The sequence below is a fragment of the Pipistrellus hanaki genome, assembly GCF_964339955.1.
Source record: "Pipistrellus hanaki genome assembly, chromosome: 3".
Lineage (NCBI taxonomy): Eukaryota > Metazoa > Chordata > Mammalia > Chiroptera > Vespertilionidae > Pipistrellus > Pipistrellus hanaki.
Genome location: NC_140505.1, coordinates 5,867,272 through 5,891,684, shown reverse-complemented (window position 1 = coordinate 5,891,684; position 24,413 = coordinate 5,867,272). Strand labels below are relative to the sequence as shown.

Genomic DNA, 24,413 nt, shown 5'->3' with positions numbered 1-24,413 from the left:
TGCACACACACATACACACACACTCACACACACTCACTCACACACACACACATCACACACAAACACACTCACTCACAAACACACACACACACACTCACTCCCACACAAACACACACACACACACACACACACACTCACACACACACACACACACACACACACACACGCACACACACACACACACTCACTCTGGGACTTGGGGCCACCGCTCTCTGTCTTGCCTCATCAGGGAGTCACACGCATTGGCTTCTCGGTAACGACACAGCGCTGGCTGACCTGACCCACGGCCACTGAGTGCTGGCCGCGGGCCGGCCCCTCGGACTGTGTGAGAAACAAATGCGTCGCATACTCTCTCTCTCTCTCTCTCTTAATCCACTGTAATGTGCTTTAGATGGCGGAGTTTAATTTAGCCATTGGACTCAATAAAACTTTACTCTTATGGGGTCAATGGCCTGAGCATTTAATTCCGGGGACTTAATTGTATTACGTTGTGCGGGTGTGGGCCTATGAAATCGATGTGATGGAAGACCAGAAGGGTGTCTCTCTGCTTTCTGAAAACACACTCTGAGCGCACCGCAGGGCGGAGCGTCCGCGATGGCCACGCACACGGAGCGGATAAAGCAGCGGCGGCTGCTGCTGTTCCCTCGTCACTCGGTCCAGTGGTCGTTTTGTTTAGTCACTGTGTCTCTCCAGAGGCCTGCCGCCCGGGGGAACGCGGGCATGCATGTGAACATCGGTAAAAGCACCGGAGAACAGGCCCCTCTTGTTTCCAGACACAATGTCTGCTCGCTGCCTCCGAGTGACAAGCAGGAGAGTCACGCACACGCCTGGGAAAGAGCAAGGGGCCTGTGGCATCTGTCCTTTCTATGAGCTCACACACCAGTACACACGGTGCACCCGAGTGTGCACATTGGACGGACGCTAACAGGAGGCAGTGAGAGGACCCGTGGGCCACAGCGGTGGCCACGCGTCCAATCTGTTTCTTTTTCTTTCTTTCTTTCTTTCTTTCTTTCTTTCTTTCTTTTCTTATTTTTTTAAAAATATATTTTATTGATTTTTCACAGAGAGGAAGGGAGAGGGAGAGAGAGTTAGAAACATCGATGAGAGAGAAACATCGACCAGCTGCCTCCTGCACACCCCCTACTGGGGATGTGTCCGCAACCAAGGTGCATACCCTTGACCGGAATCGAACCTGGGACCTTTCAGTCCGCAGGCCGACACTCTATCCACTGAGCCACTCCGGTTTCGGCCCAATCTGTTTCTTTTCCCGGGGGTGACCACGGGCGCCTGCACGCACGGCCGTGCCTACCTTCCTCGCAGTTCTCGCCCTTGTAGCCTGAGTTGCAGGCGCAGGAGCCCATGATGCAGATGCCGCGGCCGCCGCACTGCGGGTCGATGCACTGCGTGGTGGGCACGTCGCACTCGGTGCCCTTCCAGCCGCTGAAGCACAGGCAGCGGCCCTTGGAGTACTGCCCGTTGCCGCTGCACAGCACGGGGCAGGCTGCTGGGGGAGGACAGGGCGCGGGTCAACGGTGCCCCTGCCTGCCAGGGGGCGTGGGGCGTGGGGCACAGGGACAGGGGTGCCAGGCCTCCCCCCCTCCCCGCCGGGGGCTCCTGGATCGCCCCGTTGCCATGGCGCAGGGGCACAGGCTTACAGGAGAACAATGGGGCTCACATACCTCTGGAGCAATCCGGACCCAGAAATCCCGGGAAACAATGGCAAGTGCCCGACACACACTCTCCGTTCCCATGGCAGTTCCGGGGGCATTCCACCACGGACTCTGGGGAGGAGAGAGGGGGGGAGGCTGACTGGGCCGCCTGCCCCTGGCCCGAGGTGAGCAGTGGCTCTCCGGGAACTTCAGCTGCACGGGACCAAGACAGGCCGCAGGAGCCAGAGTTTTTATTTATTAAATTTACAAAAATATACTTTTATTTATTTCAGAGAGGAAGGGAGAGGGAGCGAGAGAGAAATGTCAATGAGGAGAAAGAATCATTGATTGGCTGCCTCCAGCACAACCCCCACGGGGGATCAAGCCCACAGTCTGAGCATGTGCCCCGACCGGGATTCGAACAGTGGCTTCCTGGTTCACAGGCTGATGCTTAACCACTGAGCCACACCGGCTGGGCAGATCTTTAACCAGCGAGGCAAGGGGCTGCCACTCACTGGCAGAGTTCTCAGGGCCAACCTGATGCCCAGGCCTCCTCCAGAGGCATCCAAACCACCCTTCCTCCCGGTGCCACCGGGTCTGTCACACACTCAGACATGAATGGCTCCAAACGGCTCCTCACATCTCACCGCCGGCTCCCATGCCCAGGGACCACTCCCTGCCGCCGAGGCCAACGGCGTTTCCCCCAGCGCGGGGCCGGGGCCTTACCGATGACGATGGTGTTGAAGGACACCTGCTCCACGTTCTTCCCGTCGTTGTAGAAGGCCAGGTGCCAGATGCCCGAGTCCAGGTACTGGATGAAGCCGGCCTCGTGGAGGCTCACGGACCGCGCCCGCCGCCCGGCTCGCTCTGACTCCAGAAGGTTCCGCTCTCTCGCGATCAGCCTGCTGCCGTCCAGGAGCTCCACGAAGTCGTACTGAGGACGGGGCAAGCAGAGCGGCCCAGCGGTCAGCAACACTGCCACCGGGGCCGCGCCTCTCCGCTGCTCGCTCTTCTCCTGTGCCCGGATGAGCAGGGCCGTGGTCGGCAAACCGCGGCTCGCGAGCCACAGGCGGCTCTCTGGCCCCTTGAGTGTGGCTCTCCCACAAAATACCAAGGCCTGGGTGAGTCTATTTTGAAGAAGTGGCATTCGAAGAAGTTTAAGTTTAAAAAGATGTGGCTCTCCAAAGAAATGTCAATTGTCCTGTTGATATTTGGCTCTGTTGAGTAGTGAGTTTGCCGACCACTGGAGTAGGGTATTAGAACAGAAGTTCTGGGGGGTAGTAGGTGTCCTGTGCAGAGCTCTACAGAGATAGAAAAACTACCTACTGTGCACACTCATTGCCTTTACACTGCACACTTTACAAAATAGGTTTTTATTGATTTTAGAGAGAGAGGAAGGAAGAGGGATAGAGGGATATAAACATCCACAAGAGAGAAGCATTGATCAACTGCCTCCTGTACTCCCCCATTTATCCTATATGCCTCCTATCGAGCCAAAAGCCTGGCATATGCCCCGACTGGTAATCAAACCAAAGGACTCTTGGTTCATGGGTTGACACTTAACCAATGAGTCACACTGCCAGGTGCATGTCTTCCTGATGGGGCACCATGGGGCCAACATTTATGTAATTCATCTGGCTGATACACATCTCGACACGTGTGGGCAGTTTGGGGATAGGAACACAAACCTATTACGTGCCAAACCCAATGGGCTCCTTTCCCGGAGACCACTAGACAGCCTCCGGGTGTCCTAGTTCACACTCACGTAGTAGCAACCACTCTGGAATGTTCCTCTGTGCCAGGAGTATTTGTAACCCAATTTCTGTTTTAGCAAGATCTGTCATGAACACTGGATAGCTAGGATTTAACTGGAGAACTTAAAGATAATGGGAAGTATGGGATGTGAGTGGTAGCAGGGGGGTAGCATCTTGTAACCCGAGACAATGCAGTGAATTTGGAAGGCATCGTTAGGACTTTCTAACTTGGTTTTATTAAACTTCTAGATAAGTTTATTTAAAGCAGAGGGATTTTCTTAAAAGTAGAGGGATTGGGTTTCTAGAACCTCCTACCTAGTTTCATTTTATTCCTGAGGCACGTGCTTATGTGTGAGTGTACTCCAGTACTATATATACCAGTGCTGCAGCACTGTGCCTGTGAACTATTAAAATTCCACTTTCAGATCTCCTCCTTAAATGGAATTTCATCAGTGTTCTATTCTGAAAAAATGGTTATTGCATGAATCCCTTAACGCAATCAAACAGGAATAAAATCCGCTGCTGGGATTCTGAGAGTCACAGTTAAACACTGTGCTGATCACAGACCCTCCGTCACCACTGAACAGAATTTAGAATACCCAATCCAGTTTCTGACTTACTAAAGAGTTCACTTTAATACAAAAGCATCTTTCTGTGTGGTAGGACTGTACAGTTTAACTGTGAGAAATATAAAAAGCCATAACTAAATTAACATTCAAAAAATTTTTTTTAAATATTATCTTAGCAAAGATGAACATAATGACTAGTGTGGCTATTTGACCTGCAAAAAATTCACCAGCATTGTATTCAAAAATTATCAGAGGAAAATTAATTCCGCCCTTTCCAAAGGTGCTTCTACCTCAACGAAGCCCTTCATTCCTCCTCAGGTTGAAATGTTTGATTAGCCTGGCTGCACAGTGGTCGGCAAACTCATTAGTCAACCAGGCCAAATATCAACAGGACAACGATTGAGATTTCTTTCGAGAGCCACATTTTTTACACTTAAACTTCTTCTAACGCCACTTCTTCAACATAGACTCGCCAAGGCCGTGGTATTTTGTGGAAGAGCCACACTCAAGGGGCCACAGAGCCGCATGTGGCTCGAGAGCCGCAGTTTGCCAACCATGGGCCTAGCAGAAACAGCTTTCTCATCCTGGCCCCACGGCATTGAAACATTATGTCCATTGATATGAAACACAGTCAATGAGAAACGAAAGGGAGAAGATGCTGGATTTTAACTGGTCTCTTAAACCCTTCCTCCTAATGATCCCCTTTATCAGGGAAAATACCACTTGCATCACACTTCCAACAGCAGGATGAGGCTGGAGTGCCAGGTGTGAGGGTGGTGGTGGTGGGAGTGGCTCACAGGTGTTCAGTATCTGCTCAGTTCCAGGCCCTTCTGTCGGCAGTTCATGCATTTCAGGGGGTCACTCAACTATCCACAGACAGATTCCCTACTCAGTGCTGAAACCATCGCTGTGGAAAGTAAATACACTGTACGGAGCAGAAATATTTAAAAACATTTGTCCTGAGGCCGCAAAGCAATCACGTAAGGGCCAACTTGAGAGACCGAGGTTTGCGCTGTGGACCTGCCCATGACATGGAGCCGAGGATGCTTTGTGCGCTGAGCCTTAAGGTTTTAGGCTGCTTTTAGGACAAGACTCAGTGCCACCACGTTAGGGAGTGGCTATGAAGATGACGCTTACAGCTGACAAAGTCTCTTGGTGGTTAACGTCTGAACAGACTGTCCATAGGCTTAACTCAATTAGTTATTCTAACCAAGAGAACTCAGAATCTACGAATACTTGACTGTGTTCTCCAATCAGCCATGTGGGGTGGCGGCATAGTCTCCCTGCAAATCTCTGGAGCGGAGAGGAGGAATCGGTTTTACCGATCACCTGATCCAATCCCTCCATTTCACAGGGAGACCCCACCCTGCAGAGATGTTAAGTGATGTGTTCAAGGTCACAAGGTCACAAAGTGGGTGGAGGCTTGTGCCTGGAGCCCAGGTGTCCAGCCCCCATGCTAAACAGCCTTCCCACGTGTGCACCTAAAGGGGACGGGACACGGGTAAGGGCAGGGCGTTACACTGCCTCCCTGGGCACCCACTGCCAGGAGCATGGACTGGGCCTCAGGGCGAAGGACTGGATTCCTCGGCAACCATCAAACGGACAGTGTCTAAAGGATCGGAGACTTTCTCACTCCAGCAGCTCTCCTGAACGGCCACTCCTCATTGTTTCAGGCTGATTTGTTCCATGCTCCCCAGAAACAGGAAATGTTCAATGTGGGCTGCCCTACAGCATATGTCATGCTTAAACACCAAAGTCCGAAATAGACGTTGGCTCTGCTGACCTCGAATAAACCAGAGAAAGTACCTCTCTAACTGCGGGGCTTAAGAAGAAGTGTAATCTACTGAAACCCACACACGTGGCAGCAGAGAAAGCAGACGTCATGCATACTTGACGTCTTCAAATGCCAGGAGAATGATGGGAAAACCTGAAACTGCGCCTTTTACTTCTCCCGAGAGTCTTACAGGTACGTGCAACTTGCAAAGAGCCCACCCTAAATCTCTAAATAAACCTTTGAAGTGCATGACATGTAGAAAATTATTTTTTGAAATTATTTCTGGAATTGATAGGTTACATGCTCACTGTTGTGTTCTCGATGAACTTACAGGTGTGTGGTTCCAATGACTAACATGTATTTTTTTCTATCTCACCAGAATCTATAATAATAAAAGTGTTATATGCTAATTAGAACATCCAGCCGAACAGCGAATGACCGTCAGGATAACCTTCCGGCTGTGAAGGCTGAGGCAGCCACGAGGCTGTGAGGGCCGAGCCCCTTGCACAGATTTTGTGCACCGGGCCTCTAGGATTGCATGCATCCCATCTATCTGTTACACATGCAGTTACAGAGGCCCCTTCCATCGGAGAAAGTCTGGCTATTACTTCCTCGTTAGTGTCGCCTGGAAGGGGAGTCAAATGCAGTTTAAAATTTTAAATTGAATACTAATATGCAATCGGAAGTATTTTATGTCTGAGGATTAAAGACTTTTACTTTAATAACCTAGATTTGGAAAATGTTAAATCAGAAAAATGAATACACCAAAGCACGATATTAAAAAATTTCACAACTATGTAATTTATGTATGTCCATGACATTTCCCCTGAGCCACATGACATTAGAGAGAGCATGTTCAAATATTGTTGGCCACCTTTTAAAAAATATGTAATTTTTAATAGTATGTGATCAACTTTTCTTTATAATTTTCTATTTTAAATTTCTGTTATAGAAAAAGCCTTTCTCACAAAGTGATATAATATAAAGAGTATATGAAAACCTTCTAGTCTTCATTTTATAAATCCAATTAAACTCAGCATGAAATTTCATGGGTGAAAAAACTGATTATCAAGTATAAGTTCATCCAACTGTCAATTTTAATTAACCATCTATTACATTTTGGGAATTCCTGTATTTACTAACGTAACAGTTGATCTTGGGAAAAGTCTGAGCTCCTATTTATGGTAATTTAAATAATTTTTCTTAGACATCATGGGACTTCCTTTATTTTTTAAAAATATATTTTTATTGATTAAAATAAAAATCAATCTATTTACAGAGAGGAAGGGAGAGGGATAGAGAGTTAGAAACATCGATGAGAGAGAAACATTGATCAGCTGCCTCCTGCATACTCCCCACTGGGGATGTGCCCACAACCAAGCTACATGCCCTTGACTGGAATAGAACCTTGGACCCTTCAGTCCGCAGGCAGACGCTCTATCCACTGAGCCAAACCGGTGAGGGCCATGGGACCTCTTTTGAATCATCACTTCCCTCTTATACACCACTGATGCTGTTGTAATCACTGGGTTATTATTTAACAGCCAAGGAGGAGAAGAAGACCAGTCAGGCACTTGCCCAGTAAGGTCTGAGTGACATGGGAAAGTGCTTGTCTGTCTATCACACCTGGAAACAGGTAACTGGCCAGGATGGGCGTGGCCAACGCAAACTCTGGAACCTTGAATATCACAACTTCCACATCTCTCTGTCTGCTCCCTCTTGGGACGCCTGTGGCGGGGGATGCTCTCCCTGAGCCGAGTGGTGCCTGGCCCCGTGGGGCTCCAGCCCCGGACCAGTGGCTTTCATCGGCTGGATGCTGACCCGCACCGGCTGCTACAGGCACCGGCGCTCTGGCCCTGGCCTTGTGTCTGGCTCTGCCGGAACCCCAGCTGCTCCCTTTCCTGCCTGGCTTAAGGGACAGGGACTTTGGAACCTGAGAAACGCAGCTCCACGCCCATACAATCCTCCACATCCCACCCTCCTGTGGGGGCTTCTGAAAATGCTCCTTTCAGCGGCGCCCCGAGAACGCCCACTTCGCTCCCCCAAATGACAGGGGAGTTTCATTCCCAGACCCAGTATTAGACGGTGATGAAGCCTGCGGAACTACTGACAGCGCCTAGCTGTGACCGTGACTGTGAAGGGGTCTCCTGCAAGCAGACAGACTGCAAGGTTCTTTGAGTCTATAATATACGAATGTTTGAAGGGTTTTGAGTATCACACTCAAACACGTGATCATCCTTGGTCATCTATGAAGCACTTTTGCCTCTTTATTTCATCGTTCATCATGGGTTGATGAGAAATTATGGCTTGGTTGATGAAATCATATTATGGTATTTATGTTTATGTCCCAATAATTTCTTTACTAAGAGCAAATCTGGCATAAAGTAAAGAAAAAAAAAAAGTAATATATTTTCAATAGAATCAATACATGTTTAAGATAAAAATGTAATGCACCTATTACATGAAAGGAATAAGATCACCCCAAATGACCACAGAATCTTTGTAAAACACTTGAACAATCCCTGGTGTTTTATTAGGTGCTGAACTGATGTTCAATATTCATTAAGTTGCTCACAGATTTTGGTACACTTTAATCAATCAATAACGGTTAAAGCAAGCCAGGAAGAAAATGGTATTCTTCCTACTAATTCAAAAACCCCAAGACACTTGTAACCCTCCACCTGAAATTCTTCTCACCGTAAAGGATCAATACAAAAGTGGTCAAACAGTTAAGCAGCCCAAGTTGAGAAACAGAATAACGTTAAAAACGCACACGGGCAGTTTCATCTCATTGACAGCGAAGCCTGCGTTTACCTGAGTATGGGAAGGCGGCAAGCCTTTTCGGCCGTACACGCCGATCAGTGCGTCCTTCTGAAGGGAGATATTGAATTTCAGAAACTGCGGCTGGTCGATAAAGAGCTGTGATCGCCAGAAGACTCCGGGAGGCACCTCTTGCACAGCTCTCCGGCCGATATCAAGTTCTCCGGAGTCTATGGTGTTATTTTCCTGTGTGAATCCGCCCAATTTTCCTGAGTGGAAGAGATCCAGGGAAGGACAAAACATGAAAACCAAAACAGAACACAAACAGCCTACCTTCCAGAAAGTTCTCTGTGCGAGGCGCTCTGACAGGTCATCGTCCTCGCATAATGAAATACTCACCTATAATATTCCCTTAAAAAACCTTTTTGGTTAGATGCTGTGAGCTCAACCAACACATTCTTGAAGATAACTTAAGTCAAAATCCTTTGCCTTCCCCCAAGGTACGCCTATTATGGAAACTGTTTGCACACCCACAGTGCTGCTAGATCACTTCAAACATAATTATCCTGCAAATGATATGTCTTGCTATTTCTTGGGAGAGATTAAGTCTGGTAGTGATCAGTCATTCCAAACATACTGAAGTGTAAATTAAGGCGGAATGGATTATGGAGATTTTCAAATCAATCCTTAAGCAAACAACAGAACCAATCAATGGCACTGATTCAAGTAGTTCCCGCTAAACTGTTTATTAGGCTGAGCGAGAAATCAGAGCTGGGAGGGAACAGACAAGGGGGTGTGTGTGGGAAGACCATGGAGAAGGGAAGGAGGCGCAGGATTCAATTCTTACAGAGCTTCAGACATAGGCTGCTACAACTTTTCCTCTCTCTTTTGACCCTCACCTCAAATTCACGTCCAGCCTTAGCAGTGCGCTGGATTATCCCTCCCAGTGACCTTCAACCTGCAGGAACAAAGACTGCGCTGTGGGCATCCCCCCTCCTCTGCAAGCGGGGTTTTCGGAGACAGATCTGAGTTATCTCCGTAGGGTGTCCCCTCGCCGCTCCTTGCTGAGGTTCTTTCTCAGCTGTCCTCTGGGGATTGGTGAGAGAGGCAGGTTTTGTAATTTTCCTTAAATGGAGGTAAAATCACACTGCCTCTCATTCAGAAAGGGGCTGTGAAGGCTAAGGAACAGAAGGAAACTGGGCAAGTGATCCTCTGTTGATTCAGTCCTTTCACTTTTTATTTTTAAAAATATGCTTTTATTGATTTTTTTAGAGAGAGGAAGGGAGAAGGATAGAGAGATGGAAGTATCAGTGAGAGGAACATCACTGATGGGCTGCTTCCTGCATGCCCCCCACTGGGAACCGAGTTCTCAGTGCCCCCCCCCCCCCCCCCCGCCCCGGAGACTGAGCCTGCAACCAGGGCATGTGCCCTGACTAGGAATCAAACCCATGACCTTTCGGTTCCTGGGTCAATGCTCAACCACTTAGCCGCACCAGCCAGGCAATTCAGTCTTTATATAGTCACAGAATTGACTTACTACTAAGTTTATCTTTTAAAAACATTAATCTGAAGGTTATTTCAGACATTACATCATATTATTCAATGCCTGTTACATAAGGGCCTCCAGAGAAATGGTTCGTTCAGCACTTAGAGGCCTTAATGTCAAATCACAGAGTTCTGAGCGATCTTAGTTTAATGACAATCTTAAATAGCATATGACTGAGGGTCAGAGGAGGGGACAACACTATGGGCTGAGGGATGGCACAGATGAGTTAAGCTCTAGGTAAACGCTGAAGGTCATGTAGGACACGGTTTCTGAGCTGCGGTGAGCATCCTGACTGGTCACATGGCACAGGTCAGGCTGCTCCTGAGAGAGATCCGGGTGGCTCTCGCAGTCAGGAAAACTGGCTTTGGAGGCAGATGAACCTGGGTCTGAGTCCTTGCTCTCACTAACCAGCTGTGTGACTGGACGGAAGACACTAAACCTCATTTGTAAAACCGGGACAGCGATGCCATCGCCGGCCACTGTGAGGATTATATTACACCGAGCGCTGGGCACGCAGTAGGTTCTGAATGAGTGGAAGTCACGGGAGGAATGGGAAGTAAGGCTGGGCAGGCAGAGGGCAGCAGCGTGGAAGGGCCTGGAATGCCAGGTTAAAGAACTGGGTCTTTATACTTCGTGCTAGGGATGTTTTTGTATCTTGTATTTTCATCTCTATCCATAATGCTGTTTTACCCCTTTCCCTGCAGATGCATGTATTTACTAGCATAATACTACTACTGGAGGTCTGGGGCACGGATTCATGCACTGGAGGGGTCCAGCCAGCCCGCCCTGATTGGAACTGATCGGGGTTGGGCTAGCTGGGGAGAGGGGCCCTTGGAGGTCAGCTGGCTGGCTCCACCACCGATCTGGGTTGAGGGGCTGATCTGGGCTGTACTTCATGTCAAAGCAACTGTAGTTCTGGTTGCTTGGCTTTTATATATCTAGGTGCAAATAATGTATGGCATGTTTTAAAAAGAGATACTTCAAGTAGAATTAACATGAGTACATTGTATTTCAATGCCTCCAAGGCACTTGCTTGTTCCTGTGTTGTGTGTATGCGTGAGTATGCATGTATGTGTGAGTATGCATGTGTGTGTGTGTGTGTGTGTGTAATCAGGAGAAACAGAATTCAAGATTACTAAGGAACATGGCTTGCGATCACCCACGAGCATGGTGACCTCCAGTTTATGACCGTTAGGATCCAATGTGATTCACATCATATTCACGGACAGATGCATGTGACGTTCGAGGGAGAGGCTATTGCTAGGAAATGTTGGGATTGCTTTCTGCCTGGACTACCACATCCTGTACCAGCAGCTGTGAAGCAGAGCTGGCGGGAAAGGAGACTCGTTAAAGGTGTGACCAGGCTAACGGAGAAACGAAGTCACTGCTCCAAGCACATTGCAGGCCGCAGCGGGGGAGGCTGGGAGTGGAGAGCCCGTTAGGATGCAGCTGCCAGTGACCAGGTAGAGGCAGGGGGAAGGGGGTGGCCAGGAAAGTTTAATAAAAAACATTGTTTACACCATCGATTCCTCTCTTCTTCCCCTCGAAGTCCATAATCCTGGCATTGAACAGCTCTTTAGCTCTCAGGGTCTGTTTACCTTGAACTAACTTTGTAATATAAAATGCTCTAGGGAACAGGAGTAAAAATTGGGCTATAGGAATCGTCATTTTTCACGTATCAGCTCAAAGGTTATACATTATGCATCACTCACTAAAATTTTAAATACCTCTCTTACAATAGTTATACATATTCATGCTAGCTCAATCAGGACATATAATTAAATAAAAAGATAAAGAATATAATTCTACCATGCAGACCTGAGATGGCTGTTTCCCATCTAACCAGAGAGATTCCTTTGTTCATAGAAAATATGAAATTAGAGCCCAGTCCCTGCTTTTCTCTTTACACGCTTCTGCACAGGCACCTAACCTTGTCATGAATCAGCTTCTACAGAAATGGTGGAGGAGGGAGAAGAGAAGTCAAAGTAACCTGTACCCAGAACCTACAACAGGCCCGATGGTTTCGCCTCTATTATCTGTTTGAAAGGACAAAAAATGCTATGGGGTTGATGGTATTTTGAACTGAGCAAACTAATGCTCAGAGAAATAAATTATGTGACCCAAGTGCAGGGTAGAGTCAAGAGTCAGGTCAAGGTCTGCATGATGCCAGAACTATGTGTGTTCTATCCTATATAACAAAAGGCTAATATGCAAATTGACGAACATTGGAATGACCGGTCACTATGACGCACACTGATCACCAGGGGGCAGACACTCAACGCAGGAGCTGCACCCTGGTGGTTAGTGCGCTCCAGAATCCCTGAGCAGGGCTTATGGCTGGCGAGTGAAGCGGCAGTGGCGGGAGCCTCTCCTGCCTCCACGGCAGTGCTAAGGATTCTGGCTGCCAGCATAGGCCTATTCCCTGTGAGCCTAAGCTGTCAGTCAGACATCCCCTGAGGGCTCCCGGACTGTGAGAGGGCACAGGCCGGGCTGAGAGTCCCCCTGCCCAGTGCATGAATTTCATGCACCGGGCCTCTATATAATCATAAGTATAATCCTTGCTTTTTTTTTTTTTTTTTTTTTTTTTTACAACAAATGTGTTATTTTAAACTACTAAATTTTACATTTGTCAATTTCACATGAAATCAGACATATGATCCCATTGAACCAAACTGAAACATCTGCTTAGCCTTAACTTTAGGACTCAGTTATACCTATTTTTACTGTGAAGAAATGACCAGTCTTGTGAAATAAAGTCAACCATGAATACTGTAACATCATATTCTTTGTGCTGTAACTTGTCAGAGATTCCTGGTAAGTTCTGTCTTTTGGTTGACTTCCACATGAAAATATTTTTGAAATACTGGAGTATTAGGTCTTTTTCCTCATTAAGATCTGTTAGCACACAAATAATCATTAAATATGGAAATGTTTGTATTTGGACACGCTCATCAAGTTCATACATTTCTAAGGCTATTGCTGAACTTTACTGTTATTAACCCAGTGTGATTTCATAGACGCCGTGGGGCTGGTAGTGTCTGTGGCCGCCATCATGGTTTTTAGCCATTTTAGTGGCACACCTGTGCTCTGAGAGCTGGTAAGCATAAACGTGGGAACCACAGAATTTCCCCCCAAAACATCAAGCTTTGAAAGTAGCAACCAAGTTCCTACTTGTAGAGTGTCAGGGTTTTGCTTTATTGGTTTCTCCAGCTAATGATTTGAACAGGTTAAACTCTGTCACTGAAATATGCCTGCCCACTGCTGTTAATAAGTGTATCTCCTTATCCAATTATTCCCACAGCTAATTTAACAGGTGACCCTTTTTCTTTTGTTAAAAAAAAGAAAAAAAGAACCAAGGTTGACTGCATGTGCTTGAGTAGGACGCAGTAGTTAGAATGGTTGTTTTTTCTCCAATGAGAAAGCCTCACCAGTCATAACATCAGAATCTGACTAGTCCTAACTAGTCAGAATCTCAGAGCTCCCGGGTCATGGAGGGCACGGGTCCAGGAGTCCTCCAGCGAGCGGAGTCACAGGCTGCGGAATGAAGCCTGCACGGAGAGGGCAGACTGCTCTAAAGGCATCGCTCTCTACAACTTCAACAATCCCACACGTGGACTCTGTACATGAAGACTTGCCTCTCGCACACCCAGGACCTTACCGTGCACCCTGGCGGGGAGCATGAAGCTTCCAGGGGGCAAAGACACGCTCTGGAGTGCTTTTGTTGATAAATCCCCCTTTATTCTAGGCACCATGAGAGCACGTGAGGGCAGTGTCTTTCCCCGCCTTACACGCATTTCTATCCCGGTCCAAGCAGTGCAGTGGGAAGGCTGGCCGTGGCCCTGAAACAGGCTGTATCGAGAGGGAGGGAACACACTTTTGCTCAGTGCCCTCATCACCTACTCGGGCTGGCGTCCAAGAACCATTGCCACATGCAGAGGGCTGCATGACTGCAGAGACAACATCAGTAAAGTAGGAAATATCCACGGCAGTGAGGCATCATTCAATCCAATTACAAACTGTGTGAAGATTCCTGATCTATCTATCTGCCTATCATTTATCTATTATCTATCTACCTACCTCCCTACCTCCCTATCATTTATCTATTATCTATCTATCATCTATCTATCTATCATCTATCTATCTATCATCTATCTATCTATCTATCTATCTATCTATCTATCTATCTATCTGCTATCCATCTAGAATAGGAATTCAGAACTGAGATGCTTGTGAAAAATGTATACTAATTTATTTGAACTGAAAAATATAAAGTCAGACTCTTTCTGACCAAAAGTAAGCTTGGTTTTAATGAGTACATGCTCTGCCAGTAAATTACATACAGGTACTTCCCTAAATTACATGAGCTAATTAAAGAGAGATATTTAAAGCATGTAATATGATAAAAAAAAAAAAAAGCCTTCCAAAAGGATTCTAATGACAAAGGTGAATGTAAATGAACGAAAGCTCAATTTCCTACCAAACTCTGTGTGCCAGTGAGTGTCAACAGAGCGCCACTCAGGAAAAGTGTCGCTCGGCATTGTGCTAAGCCTGGCATACTTCACAGACCAGAATGGCTTCAGAAAACTCCGTGACAAATCTTTCTGCAAGCAGGCAGGTGCCAATTCCTTGCATTCACTAAAACGGAAGAGGAAATGGGATGGAACTGACAGCTTGTAGACCGTGGCACACACTTTCTGGAAATAAATCACAATGTGATTTTTGAAATATGAGTGCTAAGGATTTCACATAATGGAATGGCATAACTCTAAAAACATCCTTCCGTTTCCATCTGCTTCTTTTGTCCCAGACTTCTTATGTTTATAACAATGGGAAACAGGAATACAGTGGATACTGCATGTTGCTTTGCTCTTGTAATGAGTAATATTCATCCATGAATACATAAACTATTTGAAAAAGTCCCCATTCATCTCATTCAAAGGGGGGGGGGGTTTCCACTTCTGATGTTTAATAATTGTCAAAATGTTTAATCTACTTAAGTCATACTTAGGTTGATTTCGGTTGTGTGTGCAACCAATAGTTACAAGCATAACTCAATGTAGAAGCAAACAGGTTTTGTAGAACACGTAAGAGTACTATGGTCACAGGAAATCAAACTTAGATTTGTGTCCACATTTTGTTTCAGGCACACAAGAACCAAATAGTTCCAAGTGCGGCGATCCATGCTAGCTTTTCCTATGAAACACAAATCTCATTTTTGAGTGCCTACCGATTTCCATTGGCTTCAAACTGTTCCAGGTTTTAGAATGAACGTGTTTTGAATCAATGCCTTAGAATGTGTCTTTTCTACAAGGCGCTGTGGACCTGACCTCTCATTGTAATCACTGATGGAGAGACAAACGGACAGCACTGCCCTTCCTTGCTCAAATCCACCGACCCGGCAGCTCAGGTGAGCTGGGCACGCCTGCTCCTGCCTGCAAATGCCAGGGGCCGGAGCTCTGTGAGGGCTTTGTCGTTTTAAATCACATACCCCCGCTTTCCAAGTCATGGCCCTCGCTGATCAGGGCCACTCCTGCTGGCGTTTCAAGGGCTCCTTGTTGATCATCAGCACGCCTGGCAGTGGGCGCGCCTGGGACACAGTTTGATAAACTTGTACACACCTGGCACAGCCCCTTCCTCTGGAGAAAGGCCGGGCACAGGAGTCTCTCATCGGGTCCTGAATTCCAGAAACTCTGGCTTCCCAGGAAATGAAGGAGGTCGGGTCCAGAGTACTCTCCTCCCGCCCACCCCAGAGCCTGGCCTGGGAATGGTCACAGGCAACACGCAGGCTGTCTGTAGGGTTCACCATGGGAAACAGGAGGAAGGATGAAGGCAAAAACACAGGTAGGGCAACTGGGTGCCTGTGGTTATTCTATCTATCATTTATCTATCTATTATCTATCTATCTATCTATCTATCTATCTATCTATCTATCTATCTATCATCTATCTATCATCTATCTATCTATCTATCTATCATCTATCTATCTATCATCTATCTATCTATCATCTATCTTCTATCTATCTATCTATCTATCTATCTATCTACCATCTACCTATCTATCTATTATCTATCTATCTATCTATCTATCTTTCTATCTATCTATCTATCTATCTATCTATCTATCATTTATCTAAACTCAAAGCATGGAGGTTGGGAATCAGACCAAGTAAGAGGGAGCTGTGCTGCATCTTCAAACACAACAGGGTTCCGTCTTGAAGATTTTCCCGCCCCGTCCCGTGGTGCCTGACTGTGAGAGCCACGAGCAGTCTTCCCCCGGCTGACTGTGACTTTTCCTTCCATCGGCAAGCATGTGTCACAGCAGCCTCACTGGCTCAAAATACAGGTGTCAGAGGATGAGAACACAGAGAGACCATGTACCCAGAGCTATTGCCATGCCTCTCCACACTCACGTGACACCCCGTGTGCAGGGAAACACATCAGGGAGGTGGGGTTTTTCAGACAGTGCCATAAAAATGGCACTGGGGCTCAACCGGTGTGGCTCAGGGGCTGAGCATCGATCTATGAACCAAGAGATCACAGCTCCATTCCCGGTCAGGGCACATGCCCAGGTTGTAGGCTAGATCCCCAGTAGGGGGCGTGTAGGAGGCAGCCAATCAATGTTTCTTTCTCATTGATGTTTCTATCTCTCGATCCCTCTCCCTTCCTCTCTCTTTAAAATCAATAAAAACTTATATAAAAAAGTAGTTTGTATTCTGAGATATTTTATAGATGACAGTTTAGCAACACTAGATACTGTAACAACACAACAGAGTATTTATAATCAGGCTGGTAATCAGGAGGTTTGGGACTGTTTGATCATCATCCTGTGACACCAGAAAGCCCACTGGAAGTTATAAAATACTAAATACCTTTCCACGTATGCATTTGCTGCCTGCCGATGATATGAGAGAACAGATGCAGACGATTACAACAGAAAGGCAGGGAAGAAATCCAGCTATAAAAGTCTGACTCAGTTTTGAAGAGGGTAAGTGATAACATCTTAAGCCCCATGGAGGCACGGAAAATTAAGATGGCAGGAAGCCAGGCCAGGCATGTACAGTCCGGACCCCACCCTGCAATCCTGTGCTCTACCCTTGGGTTCCTTCGCTGACTCTGAGATCTCTGCATCACTTCTGTAAACCACCACAGGCCAAACCTGGACACAGCCCCTTACATCCTGAGTGACGTGAGAGAAGACGGAACTGTCTTGCAATGTAGCCTGATGGGCGGAAGCAACATGGCACCCAATGGAGGAACCACTCTGCCTTGCACGTTCTATAAACAATACTGAACAGGACACGCCTGTGGACGCTCATCCCAGCTCTTCAGTTCCCAGGCCATCTTCTACCCGCTCAGCTCTAATTTGCTGAAATTGTCTAGTATTTGAGAGAATAGACACATGATGAACAATAATGAAAATTTAAAAGCAATCTGAATTATTTTGTTTAAACAGTAACACACACACACACACACAGATATACACACGTGCACACTCATACAGATGCAGTGTTTCAATCTATACTCATACAAGAGAGTACATATATAAAGCCATTTGCCAAAGTTGTTATTAACCAAAATGGATGGATGTTCCTTTGGTCTTACACTATCCCAAACGATCACAGACTAAATGCTGGCCTCTGTCTCACTGCTCTCTTCTCGGGAAGGTCACGTTGAATGCCCTGGCATGGCGCGCTCTGCTTTTCCCTGCGGTGCGTTTGCTCACACACAGCCACTGCCTGCTTGACGTCGGTCCTGCCTAGAAATCCCCTGGCTCTGGGGGCAGCTGTCACTGTCTCTTGGTCGCTGCTCTATCCTCTGAACCTTGGCCTGTATCTGGCACATCATATATGCTCAGTAAGTGAATGCGGAATGAATGAATACTATGCACTCAAAGCAAGATCCAAGAGAAGCTTCCTTTCATAAAATCCCAGTGAATAAAAAGAAAGACAACCAGTGACAGGGATTCCTACGATGGCTCCCGAGGATAACACCAAAACTAGCACGGCATTCCAGCCCACACAGCCGCTGGGTGAAGAAGGCGTCACCTACCCAAGGAAACAGCAATGACAGGCCGAGTTACCATCTATTCTCAGACTGAAAAATAAAACAGAATACACCTCTGCAGGAGGGGACGGAGGGGAGGCTGGCTGTCTAACCAGAGGGCCCGCAGTGTTATTCCCATAACAACAGTGTCCGTTTTCAACTGTTCAAGAACATGACTAACCACTGCTCATTAAGGGACGACACCAGCAATTTCAAAGCCCCCTCTCTCTCCCACCTACAGGGGGTAAGGACACACGCACGGACAGAGACGCTCACGGACACACACAGGCCACGCAGCTCGGCTTACCGCTGTCGCCGGCGGGCCGCACCACGGTGTGCGTGGGCACGGCCTCCGCGTTCACCTTCCCGTTCTCAAACGTGTCGTTCTCCGTCTGCTGCAGCTGCCAGTTGAGGCCGAAGAGGTGCATCGCTGGGGGGAGGAGACAGGCGGGTTAGAGGGCCGCTGCTTTCGCCGCACCGCCAAAGGCAGGCGTGTGTATAACAGGTCACGTCACGTTAACACGCGACGCCGAGGGTAACTGCACGGCAGAGATCCGAAAACGAGCAGGCCCGAGCCAGACGCAGTGGATTTGGCTCTGCTATTTCTCCGTTAATGGCACACACATGCTCTGCTGTCTCCCCGTTACCTGGACCAGAACTCCTGGGCAAGAACGCTCACCTTCTCTTCGTCGGAGCTCCAGCCCCTCCGCCCTGAACCCTCCCGCGCATAGCACTTCGTTGCAAAACCTACAGGTTCTCAAGAGACGCGATGCCATTCATTGGATGAAGGTAAAACTCAAAACTGGGATCACAGGTGGGTGAGTTGGCACATGAAATGATCAGACTGGATACTGATGCACAAAAGATACTATTTTAACATTCTAAATGTAAGAGGACTTTATAACACAACTCAGCGTTGGTCCAGATCAAGCCCACCTGTATATCTGTCAGGAAGCTTCATTATATATTGATCTTCCTAGATAATAAAACCCTAATATGCAAATCAACCAAACGGCGGAACCACCGGTCGCTATGATGTGCACTGACCACCAGGGGGCAGACGCTAAACGAAAGAGCTGCCCCCTGGTGGTCAGTGGTTTCCCACAGGGGGAGTGCTGCTGAGCCAGAAGCCGGGCTGAAGGCTGGAGCCTCTCCCGCCTCTGCTGCAGCTCTAAGGACCGGGAGCAGGCCTAAGCTGGCAGTAGGACATCCCCTGAGGGGTCCCAGACTGCAGGAGAGCACAGGCGGGGCTGAGGGACCCCCCTACCCTCAGTGCACAAATGTCATGCACCAGGCCTCTAGTAATCTTATACATTGTAAAAATGTTGTTGACTAACTTTATTCATATAAAATATTTAGAAAAGACAACTATAAGATATATAGTTATACATTTCTAAATCTAATTAAAACTGTTATATATTATTTAATAGCATCCAACACACGTAGTAACACAATTAAACTGGCACAGTGTACAAACTTTGGCTCTGCCCTCAATCGAGGATTTAACCCTGGACAAGTGACGTCCTATTGTTAAACATCAGGTTTTCTTAAACAGTGAGGCTGGCTGCCCGACCTTCTTTCATCGACGTGAACTTCCTAGGCAGTGCATGTGGAGGGCAGCAGGACAGTCCTCAGGGTAGGGGCGTTTCATTTATTTATTCTTTACCCCAGATGACTGAGCTCCTGGAAGTCACCTGGCCGACCATGGTACCTCCCCAGTAACAGTCCCTCTGACCGCGATGCGTCCCGTCCCCTGGGGGACCCCCCACCTCCCTCAGACGGAAGGTGCCCACTTCCTGGAGAAGCCTGATCACCAGGATGGAGCATCTTTCCCACGACTGTTCCATAATCTCTTGTATTTCATTTACCGTTCACAGTGTCTGATACCTACTAGGTTTTCAAAAAACATTTTTATTGATTTCAGAGAGGAAGGAAGAGGGAGAGATAGAAACATCAATGATGAGAGAGAATCACTGATCAGCTGCCTCCTACATGCCCTACACTGGGGAGCGAGCCCACAACCTAGGCACATGCCCTCACTGGGAATCGAACCATGACCTCCTGGTTCATAGGTCAATGCTCAACCACTGAGCCACGCCGGCTGGGCTACCTAGTTTTTTTTATTTTTTTTATTTTTTATTATTATTTTTTTAATAAACCTTTATTGTTCATATTATTACAAAAGTTCCTCATTTCCCCCCCCTCCACCAGGTTCCTACCCCACCCTCTGCCCTTTCCCCATCCCCCATTTTCCTCATCCCTAGGTGCACAGTTTATGTTCAGTCTCTTCCCGCACCCCCTGCTCTCTTTTCCCTGAGAATCATCAGTTCACTCCCCTTCCATACCTCTGATTCTATTATATTCACCAGTTAATATTGTTCATCTACCTAGTAGGTTTTATTAAATATCTGTCCAATACATGAGTTTTATTTCCTGAGGTTTTAAAATCTAAGAAAACACTTGTATCAATATATAAGAATATATAGTTATTCAAAGGAAAATGTAATAAATATAAGACACATACGTAAGTGGCTAAGGCAAGAGTACTATATTATTCATTATTTGATTGCCTTAGGGCAGTGGTGGGCAAAGTCATAGTCCACAGAGCCAAATATCAACAGTACGACTATTGAAATTTCTTTGGAGAGCCACATTTTTTAAACTTAAACTTCTTCTAATGCCACTTTTTCAAAAATAGACTCGCCCAGGCCGTGGTATTTTGTGGAAGAGCCACACTCAAGGGGCCAAAGAGCTGCATGTGACTTGCGAGCCGTAGTTTGCCAACCTCTGCCTGAGGGAATATGAAAAATAGTGAGTGAAAGTCCCCTATTATTATGTATAATTGAATTTTTAAAAAAAATATATTTCATTGATTTTTCACAGAGAGGAAGAGAGAGGGATAGAGAGTTAGAAACATCGATGAGAGAGAATCATCGATCAGCTGCCTCTTGCACAGCCTCCACCTGGGATATGCCTGCAACCAAGGTACACGCCCTTGCCCGGAATTGAACCCGGGACCTTTCAGTCCGCAGGCCGACGCTCTATCCACTGAGCCAAACCAGTCCCGGCTAGATTGAATTTTTTAAAAAAAGATTCAACAGCTTGGGGACCTTCCATGATCATTCCCCTGTTTACCTGTTGACAACACCTGATATAAAATCATGACCTAGTAAGAAGTACAGCAGACACAGATGCCAACGTAGCTACATCTACCCTGTGTATCTGTGACTAATGTTTACACGTATGCTCCCTGACTCCATCCCAGTCTGTCAGCAATTTCTTTTAAACTCCGATTTTTCAAGGATGAAGATATAGGTTATGGAACGCCTGGATTTACAAATTGTCAATGGGCCAAGAGGTATGACTTCAGATGCCATTTTTGCACTAGACTAGCAGGCTTTGAGTGGCAACATGTCAAGAGCTTTTTAAACACTGACCACGTCGTACGTTTGTCAAGCTTCAGCTGCTTCCGCGAGTTCTGAATAAAACAGTGGGCGCCACTTGGGCCTAGAGGGAAGGTCGGACAGACATACTTGGGTGGAGCAACAATCACTACCCCCACGGAGTCAAGGCTCTCACACAAAATGACGTGTCTTCACCCCGTGCTTTCACAGAGCATAACAAGTCCTCTTAGAGATTGGCTCATTTTATTGGTCTGAAGAGGAGAGACAATCCATAGATTATACACAGATGCCAAGGGTTAAAAGTAATGCTATGTGTATGTTTGGAGAGCTATTTTATTTTCTGCCAGATGGGTAACAGCTTATTATATATATATATATTCATTATAGAAAATCTCAGTAAAATGGGATTCCAGTTCTACTGAAGACACCATCTAATGAGAACTATACGCAATAATATTACATCTTGTTTAACACTGCACTGAAGACAGAGGCCCACAAGTTGCCTGGTCTTAGAATATTATGTACTTTGAAAATACTGCTGGTTGGAATTTAGTGAAGCTATTGGCTCTTGCTATATGTAATTTAAGATATTTATACACATTCAGAGTGTCAGGGAGATTCACTCTCAAGGTAGTATGAGAGAGAAGAAGAAAAGAGGAGAGAGAGGAGTGGAGGCAACAAACTCATAAAAGTCAAAATGCTCCAGAAATCACTAAGCACTGGTTAGTAACATGGCATGCAATGTTCTGACAGACAAACAAAGAGAAAAGTGGTGAACTAAAACGTATCTGCAGGCCGAGCTGGAGGGTAGACGTGAAGCCACAGGCAGGCCTGGCTGCCAACCTTCAGGGTGGTACCACGGATCCCTGGCCAAAGCAGGTCTGAACGGAGGGTGGAAGAGGAGGGTCAGAAGAAGCTGGAGGTCCGGCTGGAAACATTATCTCAGTCTGTGAGAAGGCCATGCAGGCAGGTGCCTACCCACTGAAGAGAGGCTACAGGCAACTACAGATACTGTCACAACAAAGAGTCGAGGAAACGTTCCATCTGGAGAAAACTCCGAGGAGGCTATGCAACCAAGGAACAAGTCCAAGAAGTCCAGGCTGGAGACACGGTGCTCATCCAGAGCCAGGACTAGCAGAGGTGGACAACAAACATTGCAGAACTATAGTATTTCAAGTCTGAAAAAGAGCGAGATGACAAAACGAGAGGTCCAAGCAACGGTGTTGAGACCCCAGGGAGGGCTTCCTGGTTCAATATGAGGTGTCCACTGCTCCACCCTGCGAAGTGTGAAGAACCAGCTGTGCCCTGGTGGGGTCGCTAAGTTGGCTGGGCATCATCCATGCACCAGGAGGCACCAGTCCCATCGTGAGCTCCATCCCTGGTAGGGGGCTCACAGGGGGCGGCTGATCAATGTTTTCCTCTCTCTCTCCACCTCCCTCTCTAACAATCAATAAATTATTAAAGAATTTGCAGTGTGACAAAATAAATTCTACATCGAAAGAACTGAAGTCTCTAACACCAGTTAGACCTTCTCAAAGTCTTTAAGGCAAAACGTCTAAACCGCCAGGTATGTTCAAAGCCCGTTATCCTGGTGTCTCCAGTGGAACAGCTCACGGCGCTGGGAGAGGAAGTGATGCTTTTACATGGGCCCTCGTGCAGCTCTGTGCCCATAGGTTTGAGACTGAAACAACAGATCAGGCCGTAATAAGGGAAACGCAAATGGATGTGGCTGGGAGCCCCATGCGCTCTGGGTCCCTCACCCCGCTGGGCTGAGAGCTGAGGTGGGGAGACCGGGCTGGCAGCGGAACCAGGCACCTGTCAGCCACTGACCCGCTCTCCGGGCCGCTGTGAGAACACTGCGATGCGATATTACAAAAATAAAACAGTCATGGACACCTGCTCTGGGTCAAGTGCTGTGCTGGTGTGAACCCCATTATCTCCTCATTCAATCTTCACAAAGACCCATCAATAGTGGATGTTACCTTTTTTCATGTTAAGTCTCAGAAAACGGAGGCTTTTTTTTTTTTTTTTTTAAGAGTTTAAGGTTCCAAACAAGTAAGCAGTGGATCTTGACCTCGAACCCAGACCTTCTGAGAACAAAGGTCACACTCCAGCACTCCTCTCCATGCCACCGCAGGGCTCAGCATGAACCCACAGGGAAGGAAGTGAGGCGGGACTTCCCCATGGCCACGGGCTGGACACCCGGGCAGAGACAGCGTGTAGAGTGAGAGGGCAAAGGTCACATGTGTGCATCCCAGGCACTGTCCTTCTTCCCATACAAATTCTTTCCCAGATACCTATATTGTCCTAATTTTTTTTTTTTTTACAATAATAATATGATGATGATGATGAAGCAGATACTGTGGTCAACCCAGAGTCCTAAAACAACAATTTAAAAATTACATACGTGAACACTAGACTTATGGAAGTTATAGAAATAGTATTTGTGTAGATTGAATCCTTTAAAAGTTTATGGTATTACATTTTGTACTTTTATATTGTTATTTCCATATATTTTTAGGAGATCTGAATGGGGCGGGGCTGTATTTGTATCCTAAGTGTTATCCGAGGAAGAGTGGAATTGTGGATAAATGAGATACTATCCTATGTCTAGTCAGTGTGCTTTTCAATTTTAAAACACCTTGAAGACTGTAATCTATACTAATAAAAGGGTATGATGCTAATTGGGGCGGATGTCTTCCAGACGTCCATCCGGATGTACATTTGGACAAAACCACAGCGGCTGTAAGGCCCAGGGCCCAGGCAGCTGTGGCTCAGGCAGGTGAGAGGCCCAGGGCTCATGGCAGCTGTGGCTCAGGCAGCCATGAACCCAGGCTGCAGCAGATGGGTGATGGGGGGGTAGGGGGTTGCCTTCCCCTGATCAGCCCAGTTGCCACCCACAGAGCCGTCAGTA

General features: G+C 47.0%; 1 protein-coding gene across 1 annotated transcript in view; it reads right to left on the bottom strand.

Moving 5' to 3' along the window:
• LOC311618694 (teneurin-3) overlaps positions 1–24,413 on the bottom strand; it is a gene marked incomplete at its 3' end in the record, with an annotated part of 452,876 nt that overhangs the window by 31,370 nt on the left and 397,093 nt on the right. The window contains exons 6-10 of the mRNA XM_084876249.1: positions 18,403–18,525; positions 8,561–8,775; positions 2,376–2,583; positions 1,680–1,781; positions 1,310–1,504 (exon numbers count right to left, since the gene is read on the bottom strand). Coding sequence (XP_084732375.1) covers positions 1,310–1,504; positions 1,680–1,781; positions 2,376–2,583; positions 8,561–8,775; positions 18,403–18,525 — 843 coding nt within the window. The remainder of the gene's footprint in view (positions 1–1,309; positions 1,505–1,679; positions 1,782–2,375; positions 2,584–8,560; positions 8,776–18,402; positions 18,526–24,413) is intronic.